This window comes from Amia ocellicauda, chromosome 4, assembly GCF_036373705.1.
Source record: "Amia ocellicauda isolate fAmiCal2 chromosome 4, fAmiCal2.hap1, whole genome shotgun sequence".
In the NCBI taxonomy this organism is placed as follows: Eukaryota; Metazoa; Chordata; class Actinopteri; order Amiiformes; family Amiidae; genus Amia; species Amia ocellicauda.
Window position 1 is genome coordinate 22,890,419 of NC_089853.1, and position 26,078 is coordinate 22,916,496.

Here is a 26,078-nt window from a genome sequence, read left to right on the forward strand (position 1 = left end):
TGCGGGTAGTTAACCATAACCTCTTAAGCAACAGTCAAATATTGAAATTTCCTCCTAAAAGGACTGACCCAATTTCAAAATACCATAACTGTCAATTTAATGGATGTTATCATTTCTAAGGAAATCACTAGAATTTTTTTTTTATATATATAGTCATAGCTTGGAGTAATACAAAACACATACCACAAGATAACGTGCAGAAAAACCAAAGACTCGGTTAAAGTCCATCTCCTTGTATTAGTTGTAGCAGTAATGTAAAGGATGTTTGAAAATGATAGTCAATATGTTGTTCACGTGTGTGTAGCACTGTTTAATTTGTGTCCGTAACTGTCACACATTCCAAACATTCATCTACCCTTAATCAAGTGTCTGAGTAAGCACAGCTCCATATACTGCTCAGTTCAATATTGGCATTGTTTTTATCTTAATTTAAATAGAAGTATATGCATGTCAGGAACAGCGATAATACACAACCAGAGGTGGAAAGAAACTGAAAAATCCTACTCAAGTAGAAGTACTGTTACTTTGAGTAATTGTTTCTCAAGTAGAAGTTAAAGTACTGGTATGAAAAACTACTGAAGTAAAAATAAAAAGTACTCGGAGTATAAATTACATAGTTACTTTTAACAAAGCGCTGTTACATGATCTCCAAGCACACACCCCCACACACAGATATATAAGCTCCTTGAAGTTCCCCCCCCCACACACTTACGGCACAAACGATCATATAATTTGTTTGTGCCGTTGAAATAAACGTTTGTGCTGCTTTGGTTTTGAAGATATTAACATTTATTTATTTTGGGCGAGTGACGTCACTCACCCCCCCCATTATGGTTTTAACGTTTTTCATGATTTTGTATTAGACCAGTGACGTCACTCAGCCCACCCACAACATCAATCAAACAAAACATATCTCTTTCGTTTGTGCCGGTTTGTAATGTTTCAGCTATTCTAATATTGAAGATATAACGAAATTAAATTATAATTACATTATTTTTGCTGAAACTCCTACTGCATATGAATAACAAACCCAGTAGGCTACAGTCCTAGTACTAACAGGATACAAAAACAGGATCGGATCCGGCCTCACTAGAGCTTTGCGGGAAGCGGATGGAGATGCGGCGGCGCTGATGAGTGTGTGAGCCGGTGTCGAGCAGCGCTGCGGGGCGGAGGGTCCTGTGAAACCAGCGGCCTGACTGCTGTGTCTGACCGGTATCTGAGTCAATAATACAACCTTCACAAAACGATATTGTGTTAAAGTGCTGTACAGTTTATTACTGAAACAACCTTAACTGTTCACTCCCTTTCCCAATACATGTTAATCAGTGCTTCTGCCCCAGCACAAAGTACGCAGCCTGCTTCTCGCACTGTGTGCATATCGCAAGCTACGTCACTGTTTCTGTATCTAATCAACTACAATAATAATCATCATCATCATCAATAATCCTTTAATACGTTTTATTTAAAACCCTCTCTTCTCATATCCAGAGCTATCCAGACATAGCCTAGTAAAAGATAAAACATGCAACAGCAGTAGCAACTAAATTATTATTTAAAACTTTCAACTAACAGATCCCTTTTAAAGGCGAGTTTAAAATGTCATTGTAACTGTGAGAGGGCGCTTCACAGCCTGTGGGAGTCGCTGCGCAGCAAACGGAGCTCCGTCATCCGCCGTGTGGCGCTGCAGCGGCTGCTGGAGAAATAGCTTTTACATCAGTGTTGACCAATAAAAACCTAACCGCAGACAAACTGTACCTCACCATAAAAACACAAAAGCAGAATGCACTTTTCAACCTTAAACTGTTTAGTTGAAAGTGCAAATCTTTGTAAATGATTTAAGGTCACATTTCTTGTTGTTTATCTGTGCTTAACCAGACTTGTCTACACCGATAATGTCACCTACTACTTCTGTGTGCTTGCGATCATTGCACTTCGCAGTTGATCCCACTACAGGATCAGTCATGTCTGTGTGGATTAATATGGTAATTGTGTTAATATAAACTGCTTTCATACACCTTCCTCATCAAACACCTCTAAGGGTTTTGCCTGCGTTATACCCGCGGTGTCCGTGCCGCTGGCGGTTCAATGAAGTCGCATGAATTGTGATCAGGTTGGAGCTGATTGAGCTCTGATCCGTTTAGTGCAACACAATTGAGATCAAGATCAAAATCGGAGCCCGGATGCCGTTAGTTTTGTGAAGGTTGTATTATTGACTCAGATACCGGTCAGACACAGCAGTCAGGCCGCTGGTTTCACAGGACCCTCCGCCCCGCAGCGCTGCTCGACACCGGCTCACACACTCATCAGCGCCGCCGCATCTCCATCCGCTTCCCGCAAAGCTCTAGTGAGGCCGGATCCGATCCTGTTTTTGTATCCTGTTAGTACTAGGACTGTAGCCTACTGGGTTTGTTATTCATATGCAGTAGGAGTTTCAGCAAAAATAATGTAATTATAAATTAATTTCGTTATATCTTCAATATTAGAATAGCTGAAACATTACAAACCGGCACAAACGAAAGATATTTCTAATAACTATAGCAGTGATTTAATTGGGATTCTAAACTAAGCCTGCCTATCTCATCAATATTATAATCATTACTTATGAATAATAATAATTTACCTCTGAATTGCTAGTTGCATTGGAATGTAATTTTCAGATAATATGTTGCAAGAAAGGAGTGTGAGCTGCTGATATCCAAGTTAGGAGTAGCAGCACACCAAGGACGAAGGCAGGATAGGGTGTTAATATTTTTCCCCCACGTTTTATTATTATTATTATTATTATTATTATTATTATTATTATTATTCAATCTGCATTGTCCAATGTGCAATGTCCTTGACGGACAACTTTTTGGATGACAAACTATAGACGTGTCAGATCCAGTGTGAAATGGCCTTTAGCCATTGTGTGCATTACGTGTACCATCGAGCTGCTTCTTCTTTGCCAGTTGACACTGTTAAACCACCCCACCACAATACAGTGTTTCAATTTTTAAGTCACATTTCACAATCACATTTCAAGTATCTAAGAAAAAATAAAAACTGCCAATATTGAAAAAAAATACGTTTAACTGTTTTCTCAAGAAGCACATCACATATTTTTGGAGTGCAGCCACGTTTTCACACATATATAAAGATAATGACAATAACAGACATTAAGTACATTTTGAATCATGCACACTGTACAGTCGTGATTAACCCTCATCACTTTTTGTTTCATACCAGGAACATTTTATTGAACAAGGATTTTTTGAAAGTGATTTTTGCTGTAGTTCACTTACAGCTTCATGTGGGCCACACAGGCTCAACCTCACATGGCCTTTTTCCATAAGACTTCCAAAGTCTTATATATATATTTTTTTTTAATTATTATTATTTTTTTTATTTTTTTTGGATGGTGAATTTTTCCACTGGCCAAACTGGCTGCTTCACCAAAAAGTTAGTTTTTGGCCATGTTACATGTTGGTAAAAGTAATATATAGGTTCTGTTTGGTGTAAGCTTGCATTCAACATAAATTAACTAAAGGAATAAGTTACATATTAACTACTTTAAAGCACATGATGACCCCAATTAAAAAGCAACATTTTTTTATGCCACATTTGAAGCTCTGAAACAAATGAGCACTGCAAATACCTGAATTTTTACATGACTCCCATGACTGCCAGTTTATTTCTTACAGAAATAATGGAGCTCACCCAAACTACCCTGCTAGTCAGACCAGGCCTGGCAAATGTAAACTACAATGGGGTTTAGTAAAAGCAGTATAATATGTATTTTCTTTTATTATAAGAATTATAATTTCTTGGCCATTTCTTGAGCCATGTAGCTTGAATTCATTTCTGTTCTGAAAGTAGATAGTAAAGCATTGACTTTTGATATCAGATGTCCCTGGTGGATTTGGGTAAAAAGCTGCTGGAGGCGGCGCGCGCAGGTCAAGACGATGAAGTGCGAATTCTGATGGCTAATGGAGCACCTTTCACTACGGACTGGGTGAGTAGCCAGGCCTGTAGAACACTGACACAACCACACTCCACAATGCTGGCTGATGGGAGCATTAGCATTAGGACAATAGAAAAACCACAAGTCATATAATGTGATTTTTCTTTTATTCTGTCTGAAATGCCTTTACTTAACAGAACTCCTTTTTACCCCTCAGTTTGGTAAATTAATAGAAACCTACCTTTGATCTAGTGATGGAAAGTATAAATTCAGCCTGGACTTGATTCAAGTTAACTCTAATTGCTCTAATTGTGAAATCATTTTATGGAGTGACTTGGGACATATTTCAATAACTCAACAAGCAAATGCATGTTTCAAAGGTGAACTTTAATTTCAGAGACCATACAGATCCTAAGTACATATACATAGCTGAGGTTACTCAATATAATTAATACAACTAATTTGAAAATGTAGTTAATTCAAGCATAACTATTAATATTTGCTTAGATTGCCCATACTGTATATTGCTCTATATTTTCACTATCGCTTGTTGCGTGAGACTCATCTTCTAAACCTGAATTTTTGGAACATTTGGAGCACATCACAGCTGCGGAACAGGAGCTGTTGAATTTTCCTTGGTGTCTTTCAAATTAGGACTGAAAACCTCTTTTATTGTGTGATATCTGTAAATGTGCAGCGCCATACATTTGCAGCATTGGTGAACACAGTCTACTGACCCACACTTTTTCAATACCACTTGCTGTTTATCTTGCACGGTAGCTTGGAACCTCCCCCCTGCACCTCTCAGCTCAGTATGGGCATTACTCCACTACAGAGGTCCTGCTGAGGGCCGGAGTGAGCCGGGACGCCAGGACTAAAGTGGACAGAACTCCTTTACACATGGCTGCCTCTGAGGGCCACGCTCGGATTGTGGAGGTCTTACTCAAGGTAATGTGCTGCTCCTCTGTCCATGTCAGGGCAGAACAATGCTGGGGTCATGATATCAGTGTGAAGGAAAATGGTGATTCCATTCTGATCATATTTGTTTCTGCTTTGCATGCAAAAAATGGTCTGTTAATCACACAGTCCAGCGTGAATGCAAATGTAATGTGTATAGTCAACAGTCTGTATGCAATCTGCCGCGTAAGGAATCCACCAGACCACAATGAATCAATAAGATGTTTATTATATAATGGTAATAAAATAATATAGAGAGACAGGTGACAGAGATGTGGAGGATCCCCGGACTCAGAGAAGGTTCTGAGCCCCAAGTAAAATAGGTGCAGTTATTTATAGGTTGAGTGAACAAAGAAAAGTCTATATATGGGAATAATTCGGAAGAATCTATACATTTACATTAAATACTGATTGATATGCAAAGGCTATCATATTATATTGACTTCTGAATAATCAACAATATAGGTAATTCATAGATATGTCATACCCTGTGGTACAATTCCACTTCACCACTTCTGTAAACATGTGGACGACTCTCAGAATCAACAGAAAAGTTCGATATCAGTATAGCCATGTTTACCTCCACTGAAAGTGTTAAAGCAATAAAATGAAATGTTTTGATAACTGAGTGTCTCTGTCTGCTACAGACTTCTCAAGATACCAGAAACTAAGCAGATAAACACAGACACTGTATGAGCCAAAATTAATTAATTTGTATCAGTTCAATATAGTTGCTGATCAATACTAGAAATTCTTATGAGTCTGTATTGATCAGATTTCCTCTTCAACACCATAGTGATGTTTTAAACGTATCACTCCAGCTTTGTTTTTGTCAGCTGAAAGTTTTATGAAAGCTTTATTTTTTCCATTAGAAGTTAGACATTCCAACTTTTATCAGAAATGTAGTAGATATTTTTTCTAATCATTTATACCTTTGCTTAGAATAACAACATTTATTTAGCAGTATTTTTAAGCAGTGTTATTATTTTCTCTATACAAATGCCAGGGTGGCCTTTGATAATTAGAAGTGATAATTTCCATATATAAAATGCATGATGTGTTTGTTTTTCTGAGCAGTGAAAACATTAAATTAAATTCGGGGGATCATTGAAAGTCCTATGGAAATTCTGTGAATACAGAATACAGTCTTTGATGTGGCTGTTCAGTGCACTAGTTGTCTTTAGAGTGCAGTAAATTGAACTGTGATTGAACAATAACAGTAAATCCTACTAGCTACTTTCATCATTCCTTGCTATAGTTAAATTTATGAGGTTGGATAGTGTGTGACAACAATGCATGTATTGATGTATCTTTTGCTTGTTTCCAGCATGGGGCTGACGTCAATGCAAAGGACATGCTTAAAATGACAGCACTTCACTGGGCAACAGAGCACAGCCACAGGGAGGTGGTGGAACTCTTAATAAAGTATGGCGCTGATGTTCATGTGCAGAGTAAGTTCTGCAAGAACGCACTGGACATTGCGATTGACAATGCAAATGAAGAACTAGCAGAAATTCTTCAGGTAATGCCCCATTTATTATGATTATTATTATGATTATTATTATTATTATTTATAATAATAATAATGAGAAGGCTTGTATTTGTTTGTTTTTGTTTCTATCTTTAGGTGTCCATGCAGAACCAAATAAATACAAACCCAGAAAGTCCAGACACTGTAACGATACACGCAGCGACGCCCCAGTTCATAATCGGCCCAGGAGGAGTGGTCAATCTAACCGGCCTGGTTTCAGCTGCAAACTCATCCAAATCAGGTGCTCAATGTGTTAACTTATGTGGCAGAAATTATTTATTTACCTTATAACTATCAATCACCGGAAATGCACAAAGAGATAATATGGTTGATACATTTTGTTCTTTTACTAAACTTAATCTGTTGGCATGTATTGTTGGCACATCCAGGGTTGGACATACTGGCCTTACTAGCAGGCTTTTCTAGCAAAAACAAGTTATTTAAGGTGCAGGAATCTCCTACTGGCTAGTAAAACAGATGATGCTTCTGAAACTGAGGGAACATTGTCACTCGAGGGTTATTATATTTGGGATGTAGACTTCTTTTCTATATGCTTACATCGAAAACAGGTGTTAATGTTATGTTGGTAAATAGAGGAATAGGTCTGTTGACTAATTTGTGTTAAATCTCTTCTTAGATGAAGCGGGTGTGTCAACAGTACAGTTTGGCAACTCATCAACTTCAGTATTAGCTACATTAGCAGCTTTAGCAGAAGCATCTGCTCCCTTATCCAATTCATCTGAAACACCAGGTACTATATATAAAGTTGTTCAAAATATAATTTAGATTTATTTATTTAATTTTATTTTATAAGAACTTTAACATTTGCAGCTTCATTGCTATTACTTACATAACTGCTCAGTGCAAAACCTCTCACTTGAAGTGATGTTTTTCAAGATTTCAGTAAGCAGAGAAATCGGACTAATGCTTTTTGCTCAGTATGGTGTTGCTGGGGTGTCCCCGAGCTCTTGAAAAGATGAGTTAATATGCAAGATACTACAGAGAGAAATCCAGAGAAAAAACAAATTGTTATTAGTCGCTGTAGTAGTATTAGAGGTGGTAAAATCATCTTAAATAAGTGTTTTCTATATAGCAAAAAACATATATATATATATATATATATTAAAATATATATTTAAATGTTTCAAGAGATGTATAGTACTGTGCAAAAGTTTTAGGCAGGTGTGAAAAAATGCTGTAAAGTAAGAATGCTTTCAAAAATAGACATGTTAATAGATTATATTTATCAATTAACAAAATGCAATGCGATGGAGAGAACTCTCGGGAATTACGTGAAAGCATGAGACCGCCACAGAGCTGGAAGACTGTCGAGTGATGGTGATCACAGAGCTTACTGGACCAGAGAAACAGGCCCTTTGACAAAGGTTTTGAGGGGAAAAGTCCTTTACAGAAGTTTTTGAGAATATTCTCTTCAGTTGCAGAAAGCTGAGGTTGCTTTGGGAATTGGGAACCAGCTGCTGTAGTTCTATTGCTAATTAATTCGTATATACAGTATTGTGCAAAGGTTAGGCAGGTATGAAAAAATGCTGTAAAGTAAGTGGTTTCAAAAATAGACATGTTAATATATTATATTTATCAATTAACTAAATACAAAGTGAGTGAACAGAAGAAAAATCTACCTCAAATCCATATTTGGTGTGACCACCCTTTGCCTTCAAAACAGCATCAATTCTTCTAGGTACACTTGCACACAGTTTTTGAAGGAACTCGGCAAGTAAGTTGGCCCAAACATCTTGGAGAACTAACCACAGTTCTTCTGTGGATTTAGGCAGCCTCAGTTGCTTCTCTCTCTCCATGTAATCCCAGACAGACTCAATGTTGAGATCAGGGCTCTGTAGGGGCCATACCATCACTTCCAGGACTCCTTGTTCTTCTTTATGCTGAAGATAGTTCTTAATGACGCTGCATGTTTGGGGTCGTTGTCATGCTGCAGAATAAATTTGGGGTCAATCAGATACCTCCCTGATGGTATTGCATGATGGATAAGTATCTGCCTGTACTTCTCAGCATTGAGGAGACCATTAATTCTGACCAAATCCCCAACTCCATTAGCAGAAATGCAGCCCCAAACTTGCAAGGAACCTCCACCATGCTTCACTGTTTTCTGCTCTTCGGCAAACAAACTGCATTCTGCTACAGCCAAACATTTCAAATTTTGACTCATCAGTCCAGAGAACCTGCTGCTATTTTTCTCCAGCCCGGTTCCTGTGTTTTCATGCATAGTTGAGTCACTTGGCCTTGTTGCCACGTCGGAGGTATGGCTTTTTGGCCACAAGTCTTCCATGAAGGCCACTTCTGATCAGACTTCTCCGGACAGTAGACGGGTGTATCAGGATCCCACTGTTTTCTGCCAATTCTGAGCTGACGGCACTGCTGGACATTTTCCGATTGCGAAGGGAAGTAAGCATGATGTCTTTTATCTGCTGCAGTAAGTTTCCTTGGCCGACCACTGTCTACAGTCCTCAACGTTGCCCATTTCTTTGTGCTTCTTCAAAAGAGCTTGGACAGCACATCTGGAAACCCCTGTCTGCCTGGGAGAGACCTTGCTGATGCAGTATAACTACTTTGTGTCTTGTTGCTATACTCAGTCTTGCCATGGTGTGACTTTTGACAGTTAATTGTCTTCAGCAACCTCACCTTGTTAGCTGAGTTTGGCTGTTCCTCACCCAGTTTTATTCCTCCTACACAGCTGTTTCTGTTTCAGTTCATGATTGTGTTTCAACCTACATATTGAATTGATGATCATTAGCACCTGTTTGGTGTAATTGTTTAATCATACACATGACTATATGCCTACAAAATCCCTGACTTTGTGCAAGTGTGCCTAAAATTGATGCTGTTTTGAAGGTAAAGGGTGGTCACAACAAATATTGATTTCATGTAGATTTTTCTTCTGTTCACTCATTGTGCATTTAGATAATTGATAAATATAATCTATTAATATGTCTGTTTTTGAAAGCATTCTTACTTTACAGCATTTTTTCACACCTGCCTAAAACCTTCGAACAGTACTGTGCCTGAGAGCTTTTTACAGAGGCTTGTTTCAGCAGCACAGTCTGAACTCTGGATTTGTGATGAAAAAGGGGTGGAGTGCTCAGTGGTGTGTATTGACCTGATGTGTTTTTCAAGCAGCTATGAATGGGGTTTATAATAGATGTATATACAAGCAAATCTGATTAAACGTGAATAAGAATTGCTGCCCTTTGGTTAAGGTTTTTTGAAATTGCATGTATTCCTTTATAGCATCCTTGACCTTTTAGGTATCTGGTCTAAACAAAACAATGATGACACCATCCAATCTGTGTAGAGTGTCTATTTAAATATAATTTAAAAGAAAGGTTTTTGTCAGATGAAAGCATTGGTTTTGTCTCCCAGTGTCATGTGTGGTTTTGCAGTCAACAGGGTTAGGAGCTGTCTTTAAGAGGGCTTCTGGTCTTATCAAAGCACAGCCTCTCTAATATCCAGTGCTGCATTACAGCAAATGGATTTTTCTGCCTTCAGAGCAGCCTTTGAGTCTTAGATCTCTGTTTCTCTGTCAAGTTTCCTCAAAGACAGAATTATATTCAAGGTAATTTAACACTGACTCATGCAGATTAAATATCTGGTTGAGTAAATGTGAAGGGAAAGGGGAAAGCCCTGATCTGACCTTTTCACTCCAAAACAAATGCTCTGTAAAATTGGTGTCTGTGTTATCTTCCAAAATGTCATGTGTACTTTTTTCATATAATATGTATATTCACATTAAAAAACACAGAACCCACTCCAGCTCAGGAACTTGATAAGAGTTTCTATGGATTAAATGATCAAAATTGATGCTTCTTTCTATCTACAATGTGCACTTGATGGATATTGTTAAATGCAAAATCTGTGCTTGATTTAAAATGGTATAATTTGCTCATAATGCAGTGCATTTGTATATTTCACAATGTGACATATCGACTATTCATATTTGTCTGTAGTAGTTGCAACGGAAGAAGTGGTCACCGCAGACTCGGTGGATGGGGCCATTCAGCAGGTGGTCAGCTCTGGAGGGCAGCAAGTGATCACCATAGTGACAGACGGCATCCAGCTGGGGAACCTGCAGACAGCCAGTGGTATTGGGCAGCCAATCATAGTCACGATGCCAGACGGCCAGCAAGGTACAGATCCCATTTTGCTCAGATATGTACTTCTGGCATAGCACACCCTGTTTCAAAACATTTGATTTAGAAATGATTATTTGTATTTGTAGTTTGTATGATGAGATGATAAAGATTTTAAGGTGAAGGGATATACGCATTTCATTTTAATTATTTTTCTGAAAAACTATACATTTTTTTTACTCTTCACATTTTGTTTACATAAGGGAATATATTTTTAAGCACTTATTACTTAGACACAATGTAGCTCACATATTATAACTTGTTAAACACAATTGTGAAAGTTGCTAATTGGAGTGGTTGTGTTCAGTTCTGACAGTGCCTGCCACAGACATTGCAGAAGAGACGGTCATCAGCGAAGAACCAACCATGAAAAGGCAACGCATTGAAATAATCGAAAATCATGTGGAAAATACAGAAATCGAAGTAAGAATTTTTTTTTTTTTTTTCATTTATTATTAATCAGTACACTTAGATTTAAATCCTAAACTCGTCTGTGTTTTCTATGTTTATTGTTTTCTGACTATAACCTCATGGAACTGAATGTTTAGGTGACGAGTACAATCAAATTGAAGGCTGTAACATGACCTTTCCATAGCACTGCTTACCAACAGAGAATTATTGACAGTCATTATGGTCATGATGTATTTGACCATTTCACCTCAATATAGCTGCACTAGTTTACTGTAGGGTCAGCCTCCACTGTCCACGGCCATTGATTGTTCATTTTTTTTATGGTACATACATGTAGTCTGTATACCATTCTACTGTAATTAATAGTGAATCAATAAGTTGTTTAATACATAATGCTAATAAAATAATAGAGATACGAAGGATCCCTGGACTCAGCGAAGGTTTGACCTCTGAGAAAAAAGGTGCGGCCATTTATAGGGTGAGACCTTGAAACCAAACAAAGAAAAACTCCTAATAATTGGAAGAATCAATGAATATTCATTAAATGCTGATTAATATGTAAGTCTAACAGATTATATTGGCTACCGAATAATGAACAATAAAGCTAATTAATAAATATGTCATATCCTTTGGTACAATTCCACTTCACCACTTCTGTAACCTTATGGATAACTCTCAGAAACAACAGGAAAGTTTATCATTATAGCCATGTTTATCTCATCCTCTGAAAGTGTCATTGCAATAAATAAAATTAAATGTTTTGAGAACCCAGTGTCTGTGTGCTACAGACTTCTCAACACACAGGAAAATAGGCAGATACACACAGGTGCTGTGTAAACCCAAATGTATTAATTGGATGAGTTAAAAATAGTTCCTGATCAATGCAGTTGCAAGGAACGATGACTACAGTAGATCTTTAAAATGAATGTATTATGACAGATATTCTTGTTTTTCTTTCAGACTTGTTTGCACAGATTTGATTTATTATTGATTACTATATTGTTCTTTATAGCAAAGACAATGTTCACTGTAGCATGTTCCAAAACAGCTTACAAGTCTATTGCAACAATTAGCTCAATATTTCTGGTTATTTCATTCACAGTAAATGTGCACACATTTTATACTTAAACAGTCTATGTTTGGTTTAATTGGCTGATAATTAGGGCAAGCATTATTTTAAGAAGCAAATACATTACAGGGTTACATGGTTTTGGTTTTGATATTGAGAAGAATAGATTCCTAGTGAATGGTTTTATCTTCCTTTTTTCCCATTAACCAGTATTCAGTTGTTGTTTTTTGTGCCAGGACTCTTGCTTTTCTTTCTCACACACTGAGGTTTTTCAAGCATTGTTCAGGCCTGTTATTGTGGGGGGAAAAAAAAAACTACAACGAAATTCACAATCAATACAATGGTTATAGGTTAATGACAGGACATACCACAAATGGGTTTGGAAACACCGGTGTGATCGTGAAGCTGGAAATGTAACTCATGATCATGTAATTTTAGATACAGTATGAACACCCCAGATAATCTAATGGAGAAAGGGACTGAATTAGAGAAAAAATAGATAACTAGAAGAATGACTATAAAAGAGCACAAGTTATACAACAGCAGACTTGGCAGAAGAGAGAGCCCGGCAAACACTGGTAATTGTAAAGAAGACGTGTGTCTATATATACATTTACATATATACAAACATTTACTTTTTAGAAGATTTTCTTTAACGTATTATAGCCCCAGGGTACTATATTGTGTTATGCATTTAAAGGTTTACATTAAAGATATTTATTGGCATATTATCTCATTATTATCTCACAACATTATCGTTCAGTATAGATTTTATAGGGAATATAATGTATAGGTGTATATAGCGTGACACCATGTGGGGTACACAGGAAACTGAGGCAGGAATGTGGAGAATTAAGTGAGTATTTATTTCTGTGCAGATAAACAGACATACAAAATTGGCAAATAGACACCTAGCTCCTCTTGAGTCTTACTAAAAATTTAAACGTGTCTCTCTCTCTCTCTCTCTCTTAACATAGAATATAAAGAAACAACCCGAGACAAACACACTGGAAAACGAGCAAGTCCGTGATCCAGATCCGTAGTTGAAGTTTAAATCCAAAAGTCTGTTACCGTTATCCAAATCACATCCGCTCTGCTTCACTTCCTCACTCATACCCTCAAGCTGTACTCCTTGCCTCCCCACAACAGGAAACCTGTCGCTACCTGATTTATAGAGGGGGGGAGCCAATCACAGAGGGAACAGCAAGTCAGGTGTTCCCCACGGTAATTTTCCTCCTCCGGGGTCCGGGGAGGTGCAGGGCAGTTTGGACCACACTGCCTACCATGGCATCACATTGCACACATCAGGGAATTGAAAGACCAGGTTGCAGTGTCCTTGTAATAAGAAGTCATACTTCTAATGAACACCATTTTTAGCACATAACGATGGTAGTATTTTAATCAGTGTGGTATTATTTTGTCTAAATATAAAAATAATGAAGGATTTAAATGCAATGTGCAAAAGTAACCTGTAAATGGAGGTATAGGGTTTCAGCAACATGAGCAAGGATTTCTTCATACTGGGCTTTGGTCCATGAAGCCTTAGAACTAGTAGAAAGGTAGCTTAGCATAAACTGAATTCTGAATATGTTAGGAGGCTGTGGGGCACACAGATATAAAGTGTATGTGCCTCCATAATAGTAATAATTTGTGCAGCTGATGAAGTGGAGACTAAAGACATTTATTCACTCCATATTAATAATCTTAATTGTTCAAGCAATAAACATTGCCAGAGAGAACGCAAGCTTCATTTATCTATTGGGAGGACAGTTTGGTGTGACAGAGTGCTCCATGTACTCTCAAAAGCATGTGTGGTCAAGGTCAGATGCATAATGTAATGTATTACTTTGTAAGATGTATCGTTTCTAGTTTAGTAGGTGTTACATTTACACAGCATGGCTTGATTTTCATTTGATATCAATTGTAAGGCATGTATTTACAGTGAATTAATTTTTCCCCAAGTACATGGTGTTTTTTAGTTGTTGTTTTTCTTCTGGATGATAATTGCTTTTCTGTGAAATGCAGTCTGTAGTAGTATAACATCGAGTGACATTAATGTCGTAACGGTTCTTCCACAAATTAATTCTGATACCAATGCACTTAGTGTATATTCAACTTATTTTTCCCCACCCTTTTCTTAAGAAGGATTTAGTCTAAACCATTCCACCTTTACTGCATTTTAACCTTAAGGTCATTGTGGGACACTGTTAGTAATTTCCATAAATCCTTATATCCTTATATATCCCTTATATGAGCGAGAACCAAGAGATCAAGATATACTACATCCGAAAAATTGCATGCTGCTTCTGTCTTTGTGAAGTGAACAGAGTTTTTTCTCTCTGATGTGCTGAAGAACAAATAGCTCTACAGTTAACAGGACATGTTTGGTAATCGCCCCCAAATGCTTTTAGAACATTTTATTTTCAGTCATTTGCCATTTTAAAGGTAAGGATAAGAGCAGGAGTTAATTTCAATGCATTACACTCAACAGACATTCCCAGGTATCCTTTGTGAGAAACCTTTATCACTTGTTAGAGCTGCAGATCTGCAGATCTATGCTCAGTATCTCAAGGCTTTTGCTTTCATGTGCACCTACAGGAGAAGGAAGCTCTACAGAAACAGCTAGAGGAGGCTAATCGTGAAGCCCAGAAATATCGTCAGCAGCTCCTGAAGAAGGAGCAGGAGGCCGAGGCATACAGGCAGAAACTGGAGGCCATCACGCGTCACCACAGTAATAAAAAAGCGGTATGAGCAGAGCTCTGAGTGGGACTTGACCTGAGAAAGCTTCTCTCGGTAAAGCTGTTTTGTAACATTGAACAGACTTAAAAATTAGGAACACCTGCGGCAGTATGCTGGTCAGTTTGCTCACAGATGGACAAGTGGATTTAAAATCACCTCACACACTTGCTTCATCAAGGACACCATCGAGAAGGTTCACTGCAGTGTTCTGGATTGTCCACTTTTTTTCATCTTGGTAACATTCAAGAACCTTAAAGGACATTTTATTAAATGCAAAAGCACTTCTTGCCGATATTAGTCTGTAAAGTACAGGCTAAATTGAAAGCCTGTGGTTTATTTTACATTTGTGTTGATTTTATAAATGTGAAAAAAGGTGGTGCTATAAAATTCTTGCCTTTGAACTACAGTGAAACCCAGAGAAAGCTGAACCTCTTACATTTTCAAGTAGATACAAGATTTATCTAAAAGGTGAATTTTGTAAGTTATATTTTCAAACATTGTGGAAGCTATCTGGGTTTTTTCTGTAACAACCTTTATTTGTAGAAGAGGAAACCTGCATGGCCCAACAGAAGTAAAGGTTCCAGTCGATCCTTTGTCAAATTGTTTTTTTTTTTGTTTTGTTTTGTTTTTTATTCTTTATATATATATATTACTGCATATTGTTTATATTCTGAAGATTTTACACTACATCATAATTTCTCTATTGTTTTTTCCTCTCCGAAGAATCTCTTCAGTACTTTGATGTACATTGGACATTCAGAGTTGAGAAATATTAGCTGTGCAGTCTTTTGTTCTGTCTGTCTTGTGTGAACTGAGGCTTATTCTTCTCAATACACACCTCACCTTATTGGAAATGCAGGGATACACAACAGCAAAGGTTGTGAAGTTTGTTACTGTTACAAATGAAGGAAACTTTTTTTTTTTTTTAGGAACAGCATAATTATGTATGCTTCACAGTTATCAGATTGTCACTGTTTTTAGAATGCTGAAAACTTTTTTTTTTTTAAAGCTAAGAAAAGTGGGTAATCATTCACTTTCTTGATTTACATAAGCACTAAATCAAAGGCCAAAACCTATACAGGACTAAATTGAAAACTGACTAGTGTATTTGATGTAGATTTGTAAATTGGTAGTTTTTTTTTTTATATATATTTCTATTTCAAATAAATGAAACCTTGTTTGAAGTATGAATGGACCTGTATATATTTTATCTTTGATTTCCACAAAAGGCACATTTTGCATGGTCACTCTCTTTACAAATATACACATATTTCATAATCCAAAACAAGCTGAATAAGCGTATTACTTTAAAAATATTAAAGTATACCATTGTATAATCGTACTTATACATACATAATGTACTTTTGTATTCTATTACAGTGGTTATTAGATCAATTCAAGAGAAGGAAACCTTCATGATGATCATATCAATAAAGTATATTAATTTGTGTTTTGTGGTTTTAGTCTCTGTAAAATTTATTTAAATGTACAGATCAGACGATTTTGTGAAAGTCCAAGGCTAAATTCTAGGAGGCTTCATGGCTTTGATGTGTACATTAATGGACACATTTCAGGTAGAAAGGAAGTTAAAATCAGGAGACCTTTTTTCAAGCTGTTGCTGTTGTCTGTACATGTGAACAGAAGTGTTTGAATAATCTGTTATCTGGAATTGAACCCAATGGTCATCTGCATATCAGAAGTTCATATTATTTCATGTTTACCATTCTCAAGACAGGTATCTATTATGTATCCCATTTTTGTCTTGTTTTTTTTTTTTTTTTTAATAGAATTTCCATCAGATTTTTTTTTCTTTTTTACAAAACACTTTGTGTACAGTGTAAATGTATATGCTTTGTGCTTTATATTTTCAAATAAAAAAAACTTGAAAACTATTTAGATACTGTACCATGCTAATTGAGATTTTCTTGTACCCTGGTACTGTACCTTGGTACCGAAGTAGGTACACTGTGGTACTTCACAATGGTACTAATGCTGTAATATAGAAGACAATGTATGTTTGAGTGGTACTATGGTGGTAGTGGTTGTATTGATTGAGTCTTTTACTGTACCATGGAGTAGTGCATAAGCTGCATTATAGGTATTACAAGACCGTAATCATTCAGAGCTAAACAGTAACAAAATATATTTTACATGCATTTGCAGAGATAAATTATTAAAACAACCTGAATAGTTCAGGTTTGTTACAACACATTTTATCACACTGAACCTTACAATGATCATTATACCCACATGAAGGGGTAAAAATACCACATGTCTTACCACATGTCTAATAGAAGATTAAACAATATAAAATAGAATAAATAACTTTTCAAAAAGTTGATATTTAAAAAAGCACAATTTACATGGAATTATAACATTCATATTTGTTATAAAACAGATGCAAAAATCAACCATACATAACAGAATTGTAATATGAATAGAAAAATATTCTGTACACAACATAATGGTAACTTAAAAATATAGCAACTACATTATTTCATAGTAATATACAAAAACAACCTAAAGAAAGCAAATTAAATTGCAACATCCACATATAAATTGATTGTGAGTCAGATGCAATGTTGAAATGCATTTGATATCAGATATTGATCTGCATATCATCTGTGCACATATTGCACTGCTGTGATCCGGTTGATTGTGGCAGCATATGATACCTACTGGAACATAAAACCTTTGACCTCAGACTTTCCAGGGAGGATGTTGAAAACTTCAGTTGTTTTAAGACATTAAATAATGTGGTGTTATTTATCATGCTTTTAGTTCAGATTATACGACCAATGCAGTCCCTGACACTCACTCGATGTGGTCCAGGATACAGTCCACAGAATGTACAACCCCTAATCGCAGTATTGCAAAAAACAGATCTGTGCTTTCAAAATGACGTTTGGCACCCTCAACAGTCAAACACAATCTATTAGATATTAGATACTTAACGACATTGAACGTGTACGAATGCGTGTGCAGCAGGAAAGGCGTTTAATCATATCAATGTAAATGATGCCCAAAAGGCATCATTGTCTTTGTGGAGAGCAGGTGTGTATTTTCCCACATTTTGCGTTGCTCGCCGCACTAAATAAATAGCACTCGCTCATTTACCCTTTCCATCGCCTGGAAAGGCAATGTTCTCTGTGGCTGAAAAATAATAATAAATAAACAATAATATACAAATAATCTCACATTCAGACATATTCCAACAGGAAAGTACATATTTTAATAGCATTATTAAAAGCCTAGCATTTGTTTTCGTGTTTACACCAACTGATGAAGGAAACATGTATTTCGGTATGCTGGACAGTGAATTTGTAAATTTTGAAAGTGCTGTTTAATGGCGTATGGTGATTGGCATTAGGATTGGCATTGCTGTGGGTTTGCTGGCTCCAGCTCCGGCTGATGGAGACCCCTTGCTTGAGCTCCATGCTTATATTCAAGGAAAACCTCTTACAATTGTTGTTTGAAATTGTTCAAATTACAATTTTATAATAAGCACAACCTGAACTGTTATACTCTTAAAAAGAGACCATTGAAATTACTTCCCCCCTTTTAAAAAAATGATGTATTTTTTTTACCAGTTTTTAATTGGAAAAGTGAGTGAAAAGTCCTTACTGACGTTGTTTTCAAATTTAAGAATTACATATTTTAATAGATATAGGAATGAAACTGACTTCAATCCAATCCATTTTCTCTACTCTTTAAAATTATATTGATTATTGTTTAATTACCAACCAACTATTCAACATGCCAATTTGAAAACATGAGAAAAAAGTTTGAATATTAAATACTTTATTCAAATAGTCACTGACTCCCTCAGCTGTGCTCAGGTGGCCTCCCTCTCCTCAGTGCTCATCCTCCTTGATCTCTCCGCAGCATTTGACACAGTTGATCACTCCATTCTCCTCTCCTGCCTCGCTGACCTTGGAATCTCTGGAACTGCTCTCTCCTGGTTCTCCTCCAAACCTTAACAACCGGACCTATCAAGTGACAGGGCAAGGTTCCTCATCCACCTCCCAACCTCTCCTGACAGGCGTATACCAAGGCTCCATTCTGGGCCCCCTCCTGTTCTCTCTCTACATTCGCTCACTGGGCCCCCTCATCGCATTCCATGGTTTCTCCTACCACCTCTGATGCCCAGATCTTCCTGTTTTTCCCCTCCTCTGACCCTCTCATCCCCTCTCGCATCTCTTCCTGCTTGTCTGCTATCTCCACCTGGATGCACTCGCACCACCTCAAGCTCAAAGTCTCCAAATCGGATCTCCTCTTTTTTCCCCACTCTTCCTTACCTTCTGCTGATCTCTCCATCTAAATCCCCTTGGAATCTAAAACACTGTCTCCTTCTTCCATTTCTTCTTCGCTCCCTCCATTGCCTCCCAATACCGGCACACATTCAGTTCAAGTCTTGACCACACTGCACCAAGCTACCTTCAGACCCTCGTCTCTCCATACAGCCCCTCCAGACCACTGCGGTCTTCCGGTTCCAGAAGACTAACTCTGCCTCCTCTCCACTCCCCTTCCTCCAGAGCCGCTCCTTCTCATCCCTGGCCCCTAAGTCGTGGAACAATCTTCCCACTGAAGTCAAAACAGCAGAGTGTCTGACCTCCTTCCAGCGCTTACTCATATTGCATCTTTTCAGATAGTACTTGTAATTTAGTCTTCTGTAAGATAGCACTTTACAATGTTTTATCATACTACTTGCCTTGACTGTTTGTGATAAAATAGTGTGTGTCGGGTCGACATTTGAATGTTGGCAAAGACATGGTTGTGTTGGTGAAAATAATTACACCTGAATTTGAAAAAAAATAAAATAATAATAATATATATATATATATATATATATATATATATATATATATATATATATATATAAAATTGTTTCACATTTACAAACCTAATTTCAATGTGAGAAGTGGTTGGTGGGGGTGGGGGGAGAATTTACAACATAAAATATTGCTTATATACACTCACCTAAAGGATTATTAGGGACACCTGTTCAATTTCTCATTAATGCAATTATCTAACCAACCAATCACATGGCAGTTGCTTCAATGCATTTAGGGGTGTGGTCCTGGTCAAGACAATCTCCTGAACTCCAAACTGAATGTCTGAATGGGAAAGAAAGGTGATTTAAGCAATTTTGAGCGTGGCATGGTTGTTGGTGCCATACAGGCCGGTCTGAGTATTTCACAATCTGCTCAGTTACTGGGATTTTCACGCACAACCATTTCTAGGGTTTACAAAGAATGGTGTGAAAAGGGAAAAACATCCAGTATGCGGCAGTCCTGTGGGCGAAAATGCCTTGTTGATCCTAGAGGTCAGAGGAGAATGGGCCGACTGATTCAAGCTGATAGAAGAGCAACTTTGACTGAAATAACCACTCGTTACAACCGAGGTATGCAGCAAAGCATTTGTGAAGCCACAACACGTACAACCTTGAGGCAGATGGGCTACAACAGCAGAAGACCCCACCGGGTACCACTCATCTCCACTACAAATAGGAAAAAGAGGCTACAATTTGCACAAGCTCACCAAAATTGGACAGTTGAAGACTGGAAAAATGTTGCCTGGTCTGATGAGTCTCGATTTCTGTTGAGACATTCAGATGGTAGAGTCAGAATTTGGCGTAAACAGAATGAGAACATGGATCCATCATGCCTTGTTACCACTGTGCAGGCTGGTGGTGGTGGTGTAATGGTGTGGGGGATGTTTTCTTGGCACACTTTAGGCCCCTTAGTGCCAATTGGGAATCGTTTAAATGCCACGGCCTACCTGAGCATTGTTTCTGACCATGTCCATCCCCCTTTATGACCACCATGTACCCATCCTCTGATGGCTACTTCCAGCAGGATAATGCACCATGTCACAAAGGTCGAATCATTTCAAATTGGTTTCTTGAACATGACAATGAGTTCACTGTACTAAACTGGCCCCCACAGTCACCAGATCTCAACCCAATAGAGCATCTTTGGGATGTGGTGGAACGGGAGCTTCGTGCCCTGGATGTGCATCCCACAAATCTCCATCAACTGCAAGATGCTATCCTATCAATATGGGCCAACATTTCTAAAGAATGCTTTCAGCACCTTGTTGAATCAATGCCACGTAGAACTAAGGCAGTTCTGAAGGTGAAGGGGGGTCAAACACAGTATTAGTATGGTGTTCCTAATAATCCTTTAGGTGAGTGTATACACAAATGGAAATTGGGCTTCAAGGCTTCAAGAAAGTTTACAAACGAGAGGAGGCCATTTGACCAATCATGCTCGTTTGGTTTCCATTAATAACTGAGTGATCCAAGGATACTATCCAGTCTGATTTTAAATCTTCCCAAATTTTCAGCTTCAACCACATCGCTGGGGAGTTTTTTCCAGATTGTGACAACTCTCTGTGTGAAGAAGTGTCTCCTGTTTTCCGTTTTGAATGCCTTGAAGCCCAATTTCCATTTGTGTCCCCGGGTGCGTGTGTCCCTGCTGATCTGGAAAAGCTCCTCTGGTTTGATGTGGTCAATGACCTTCATGATTTTGAAGACTTGAATCAAGTCCCCACGTAGTCGCCTCTGTTCCAGGGTGAAAAGGTTCAGTTCCTCAGTCTCTCAGTAGGACATTCCCTTCAGACCTGGAATAAGTCTGGTTGCTCTCCTCTGGACTGCCTCTAGAGCAGCGATATCTTTCTTGAAGTGTGGAGCCCAGAACTGTACACAGTATCCAGATGTGCTCTAACTAGTGCATTGTACAGTCTGAACATCACTGCCCTTGTTTTAAATTCTACACTTTTGACAATATACCCTAAGCATTCTGTTTGCCTTTTTTATTGCTGCCCCACATTGTTTGGATGGAGAAATTGAGGAGTCCACGTAGACTCCTAGGTCTTTCTCATTTGTTACTTCATCTAGTTCTATTCCTACCATACTGTAATTAAAGTGGATATTTTTGTTACCTGCATGTAATACCTTGCACTTGTCCACATTGAATTTCATCTGCCAGGTGTCAGCCCTCAACTGAATATTATCTAAGTCCCTTTGAATAACCTGTGCTACTGAGATTATATCTGCTGTAAATTTGACAAATTTGTTAACTATCTCAGAGTCCAGATCATTAATATAGATTAGAAAAATCAAAGCCCCTAGTACTGATCCCTGTGGAACTCCACTAACAACCTCACTCCAGTTAGAAGCAACTCCTCTTATTGACACATTCTGTTTCCTATACATCAACCAGTTCATAATCCACCTACTTACATTACCCTGAATGCCTACAGCTTCCAATTTGAGGATCAGTCTTTTGTGTGGAACCTTATCAAAAGCTTTTTGAAAATCTAAGTATATCATATCATATGCTTTATGATCTCCAGCTGCAGTTGCATGTTTAAAAAATTCTAATAAATTAGTAAGACATGATCTGCTTCGTCTAAACCCATGTTGACTATTTCCAAGAATATGGTTTTCATTAAGATGCTCCTCTATTTTCTGTCTAATATATTTTTTTACTAAATTTTTCAAGTAATGCAGGTGAGACTAATTGGTCTGTAATTTCCTGGCTCAGTTTTGTCCCCTTTCTTGTGGATTGGTTTGTCATTTGCCATTCTCCAGTCAGTTGGCACATCCCCTGTTCTAAGTGTCATTTGGAATAATTTCCCTCATTTCTTTAAGTAATGTTGGAAATATACTGAAGAGGCCCCAAATTCCTCACCCGTACATGAGGTTACCAAAGAGCACATAATGAGACCAGCTTCTACCGGTTTGTACCAGATACATCTCTCTGCAGACACACAATACAAATTTAGTACAGAATGTACGTTCTAGTAAAACCACAAGAAGATGGGGAAGTGGGCGCACAACCCCCCTTTGCCTATCTACACACCGCTGATACTGACATACCGCAACACTGTGTCAGTATCAGCCATTTCTCCCACAGAAGCATCCCCGACAGTGGCCTGCTGATGGCTGTGGTGCTGTCTGTGCTGCACAAACAAGATTGTGGTTTGGCTCAGGTCCCACATATTTCTGTCCCCAGTAAAGTGCACCCAGCACACAAGCAATATCCGATTAAACCACAAGCTTTAACTGCTGTACGGAACATAGTGTTCCAGCTACAGCAGGCCTGCATTATAAGACATGCACACTCAACTACTAACTCACCTATCTGGCCAGTTGCCAAACCAGACAGCTCTTGGCATCTCACAATAGACTATACACACTTGAATAAGGTTACACCACGTCTGCATCCCATAGTTGCTAACCCCTCAACAATCTTCAATGCTGTTGAAGCATCTCATGCTATATTTTCAGTTTTGGATATATCCAATGGTTTTTGGAGCCTTCCTCTGCACCCCGATTCACAAGACAAGTTTGCTTTCACAGTAGGTTCACAGCAATTCACCTGGACACGCCTACCCCAGGGGTTTCACAATAGCCCCACACTGTTCCATCAAGCTCTAGCATCTTTTCTAGAACCCCTTGATCTTGCTCCTTGGGGTTCTTCATGCATCCAATATGTTGATGACATTTTAATCGCTTCCCCAGATACAACCTCCCACATGGGGGCACTATCTCTCGTTCTATCCACAGTGTCCACAGCAGGGTTTAAAGTCAATCCATGCAAAGCTCAGATAGCCAAACTTGAAGTCCAATATTTGGGCCATCTCCTGTCTGGAGGACACAAGTCCATGACTGTGGACCGTAAACAAGCCATTCTTCAGATGCCTGTTCCACACAATGTCCGTGCAGTATGCAAAGTAATGGGATTATTAAACTATTGCCGCTCTTTTATTCCCAATTTCACACAGGTTTCGCAACCCATCCAGGACTTGCTGCATGGCAGTCCTGAGCCGTTGGACTCCATCTGCTGGGGACCTCCTCAGAATGAAGCCTACAGTCTTCTCAAACAGGCCCTGGCGTCTGCTCCCGCTCTTGGATTGCCTGACCATACTTCCCCCTTTCACTTACATTTTCATGCTGATGGCTCCTTTTACACGGCAGTTCTGACACAGGACCATGGTGGTTGCAATCGCCCGGTGGCCAACTTCTCCACTAAACTGCCTGCCGTCACAGTGGGCATGCACCCCTGTATGTCCGCTGTTGGCTAGGGCGGTCTCTCCCTTTGGTTCTCTGCTGTGATTTAATCCTTCATACTCAACATACCATTGTCACCCTCTTACACACGGGTAAGTTGTGCTCAGTCTCTGATTCCCGCCGTGCTCGCTGGGAGGCTGTTTTACTCCCTCGGGATAAATCCATCCACATTGTCACAGACACACATTGTAATCCTGATTCAGGCCTCCTAACCGAGAGGCCACCACACTCATGTCCTGATGTCCTCTGCCACGGTGATTACTCACAGTTCCCTGAACAACCCCTAGCTTTCCCGGACAGCGAGCTATACATGGATGGTTCCCGTTTTTATTCTGAGGGTGTGCCACGCACCGGTTGGGCTGTGGTCTCTCAAGACAGTCAGGTTATGGAGTCTGGCTCTCTCCTGGGTCATTGCTCAGCTCAAGTGGCAGAGCTGGTGGCCTTAACAGAAGCCTGCTCCCTGGCCTGCTCCTTTATTGACCTCTTGCTCTTGTAGTATTGAAAAAATCTCTTTGCATTAGTTTTAGCTCCAAGAGCTGTGTTTCTTTTTATTTCTCTCTTTGCTTTCCTGATCCCTTTCTTAACATTTCCTTGCAGTTCAACATATTCTTTGTATTTTGTTTAATCTCCATCCCTTTTGTATGCGCTATACAACATTTTCTTTCTCTTGATATTTTTGTGCATACCTCTATTAAACCATTTTGGCCAACGTTTTTTGGTTCTCAATTTGCTAAGTCTTGGTATAGATATTCTCCTGAGCCTCAAGTAGTATATTCTTAAAATATAACCATCCACTTTCAACTGAATCTGTATCCAGTGTGCTCCAGTCTACCTCTTCTAAGTGCCACCTCATACCTTCAAGGTTTGCCTTTCTAAAATTGTAGATAATTGTTTTAGACTTGGTCCTTGTTTTTTTAAAGTATGTCTCAAAGCTAACCATATTGTGATCACAGTTTGCCATTGGTTCTGTAAGAGAATTTTGATATGCTTGGTTTTTTAGTCAATCTAAATAAATAGTTGAACTGAAAACTCATAAGTCAGTTGGTTTCTCTTTTAAGATTCTTTTTAGAGGGAAGATGCAGTCAAGTCATATACACTCACCTAAAGGATTATTAGGAACACCATACTAATACTGTGTTTGACCCCCCTTCACCTTCAGAACTGCCTTAGTTCTACGTGGCATTGATTCAACAAGGTGCTGAAAGCATTCTTTAGAAATGTTGGCCCATATTGATAGGATAGCATCTTGCAGTTGATGGAGATTTGTGGGATGCACATCCAGGGCACGAAGCTCCCGTTCCACCACATCCCAAAGATGCTCTATTGGGTTGAGATCTGGTGACTGTGGGGGCCAGTTTAGTACAGTGAACTCATTGTCATGTTCAAGAAACCAATTTGAAATGATTCGACCTTTGTGACATGGTGCATTATCCTGCTGGAAGTAGCCATCAGAGGATGGGTACATGGTGGTCATAAAGGGGGATGGACATGGTCAGAAACAATGCTCAGGTAGGCCGTGGCATTTAAACGATTCCCAATTGGCACTAAGGGGCCTAAAGTGTGCCAAGAAAACATCCCCCACACCATTACACCACCACCACCAGCCTGCACAGTGGTAACAAGGCATGATGGATCCATGTTCTCATTCTGTTTACGCCAAATTCTGACTCTACCATCTGAATGTCTCAACAGAAATCGAGACTCATCAGACCAGGCAACATTTTTCCAGTCTTCAACTGTCCAATTTTGGTGAGCTTGTGCAAATTGTAGCCTCTTTTTCCTATTTGTAGTGGAGATGAGTGGTACCCGGTGGGGTCTTCTGCTATTGTAGCCCATCCGCCTCAAGGTTGTACGTGTTGTGGCTTCACAAATGCTTTGCTGCATACCTCGGTTGTAACGAGTGGTTATTTCAGTCAAAGTTGCTCTTCTATCAGCTTGAATCAGTCGGCCCATTCTCCTCTGACCTCTAGGATCAACAAGGCATTTTCGCCCACAGGACTGCCACATACTGGATGTGTTTCCCTTTTCACACCATTCTTTGTAAACCCTAGAAATGGTTGTGCGTGAAAATCCCAGTAACTGAGCAGATTGTGAAATACTCAGACCGGCCCGTCTGGCACCAACAACCATGCCACGCTCCTCAAAATTGCTTAAATCACCTTTCTTTCCCATTCAGACATTCAGTTTGG

At 38.8% G+C, this 26,078-nt stretch overlaps 1 protein-coding gene across 2 annotated transcripts in view; it reads left to right on the forward strand.

Annotated features, from left to right (window-relative positions):
- gabpb1 (GA binding protein transcription factor subunit beta 1) overlaps positions 1-16,702 on the forward strand; it is an 18,698-nt gene extending 1,996 nt beyond the window's left edge. The window contains exons 2-9 of one of the 2 annotated variants that reach the window (XM_066701443.1): positions 3,884-3,991; positions 4,721-4,888; positions 6,225-6,419; positions 6,525-6,669; positions 10,409-10,588; positions 10,899-11,014; positions 13,221-13,295; positions 14,670-16,702. In XM_066701443.1, coding sequence (XP_066557540.1) covers positions 3,884-3,991; positions 4,721-4,888; positions 6,225-6,419; positions 6,525-6,669; positions 10,409-10,588; positions 10,899-11,014; positions 13,221-13,295; positions 14,670-14,822 — 1,140 coding nt within the window. In that variant the 3' untranslated portion in view covers positions 14,823-16,702. The remainder of the gene's footprint in view (positions 1-3,883; positions 3,992-4,720; positions 4,889-6,224; positions 6,420-6,524; positions 6,670-10,408; positions 10,589-10,898; positions 11,015-13,220; positions 13,296-14,669) is intronic. The other variant, XM_066701444.1, reaches the window with a different exon arrangement.
- The last annotated feature ends 9,376 nt before the right edge of the window (positions 16,703-26,078 follow it).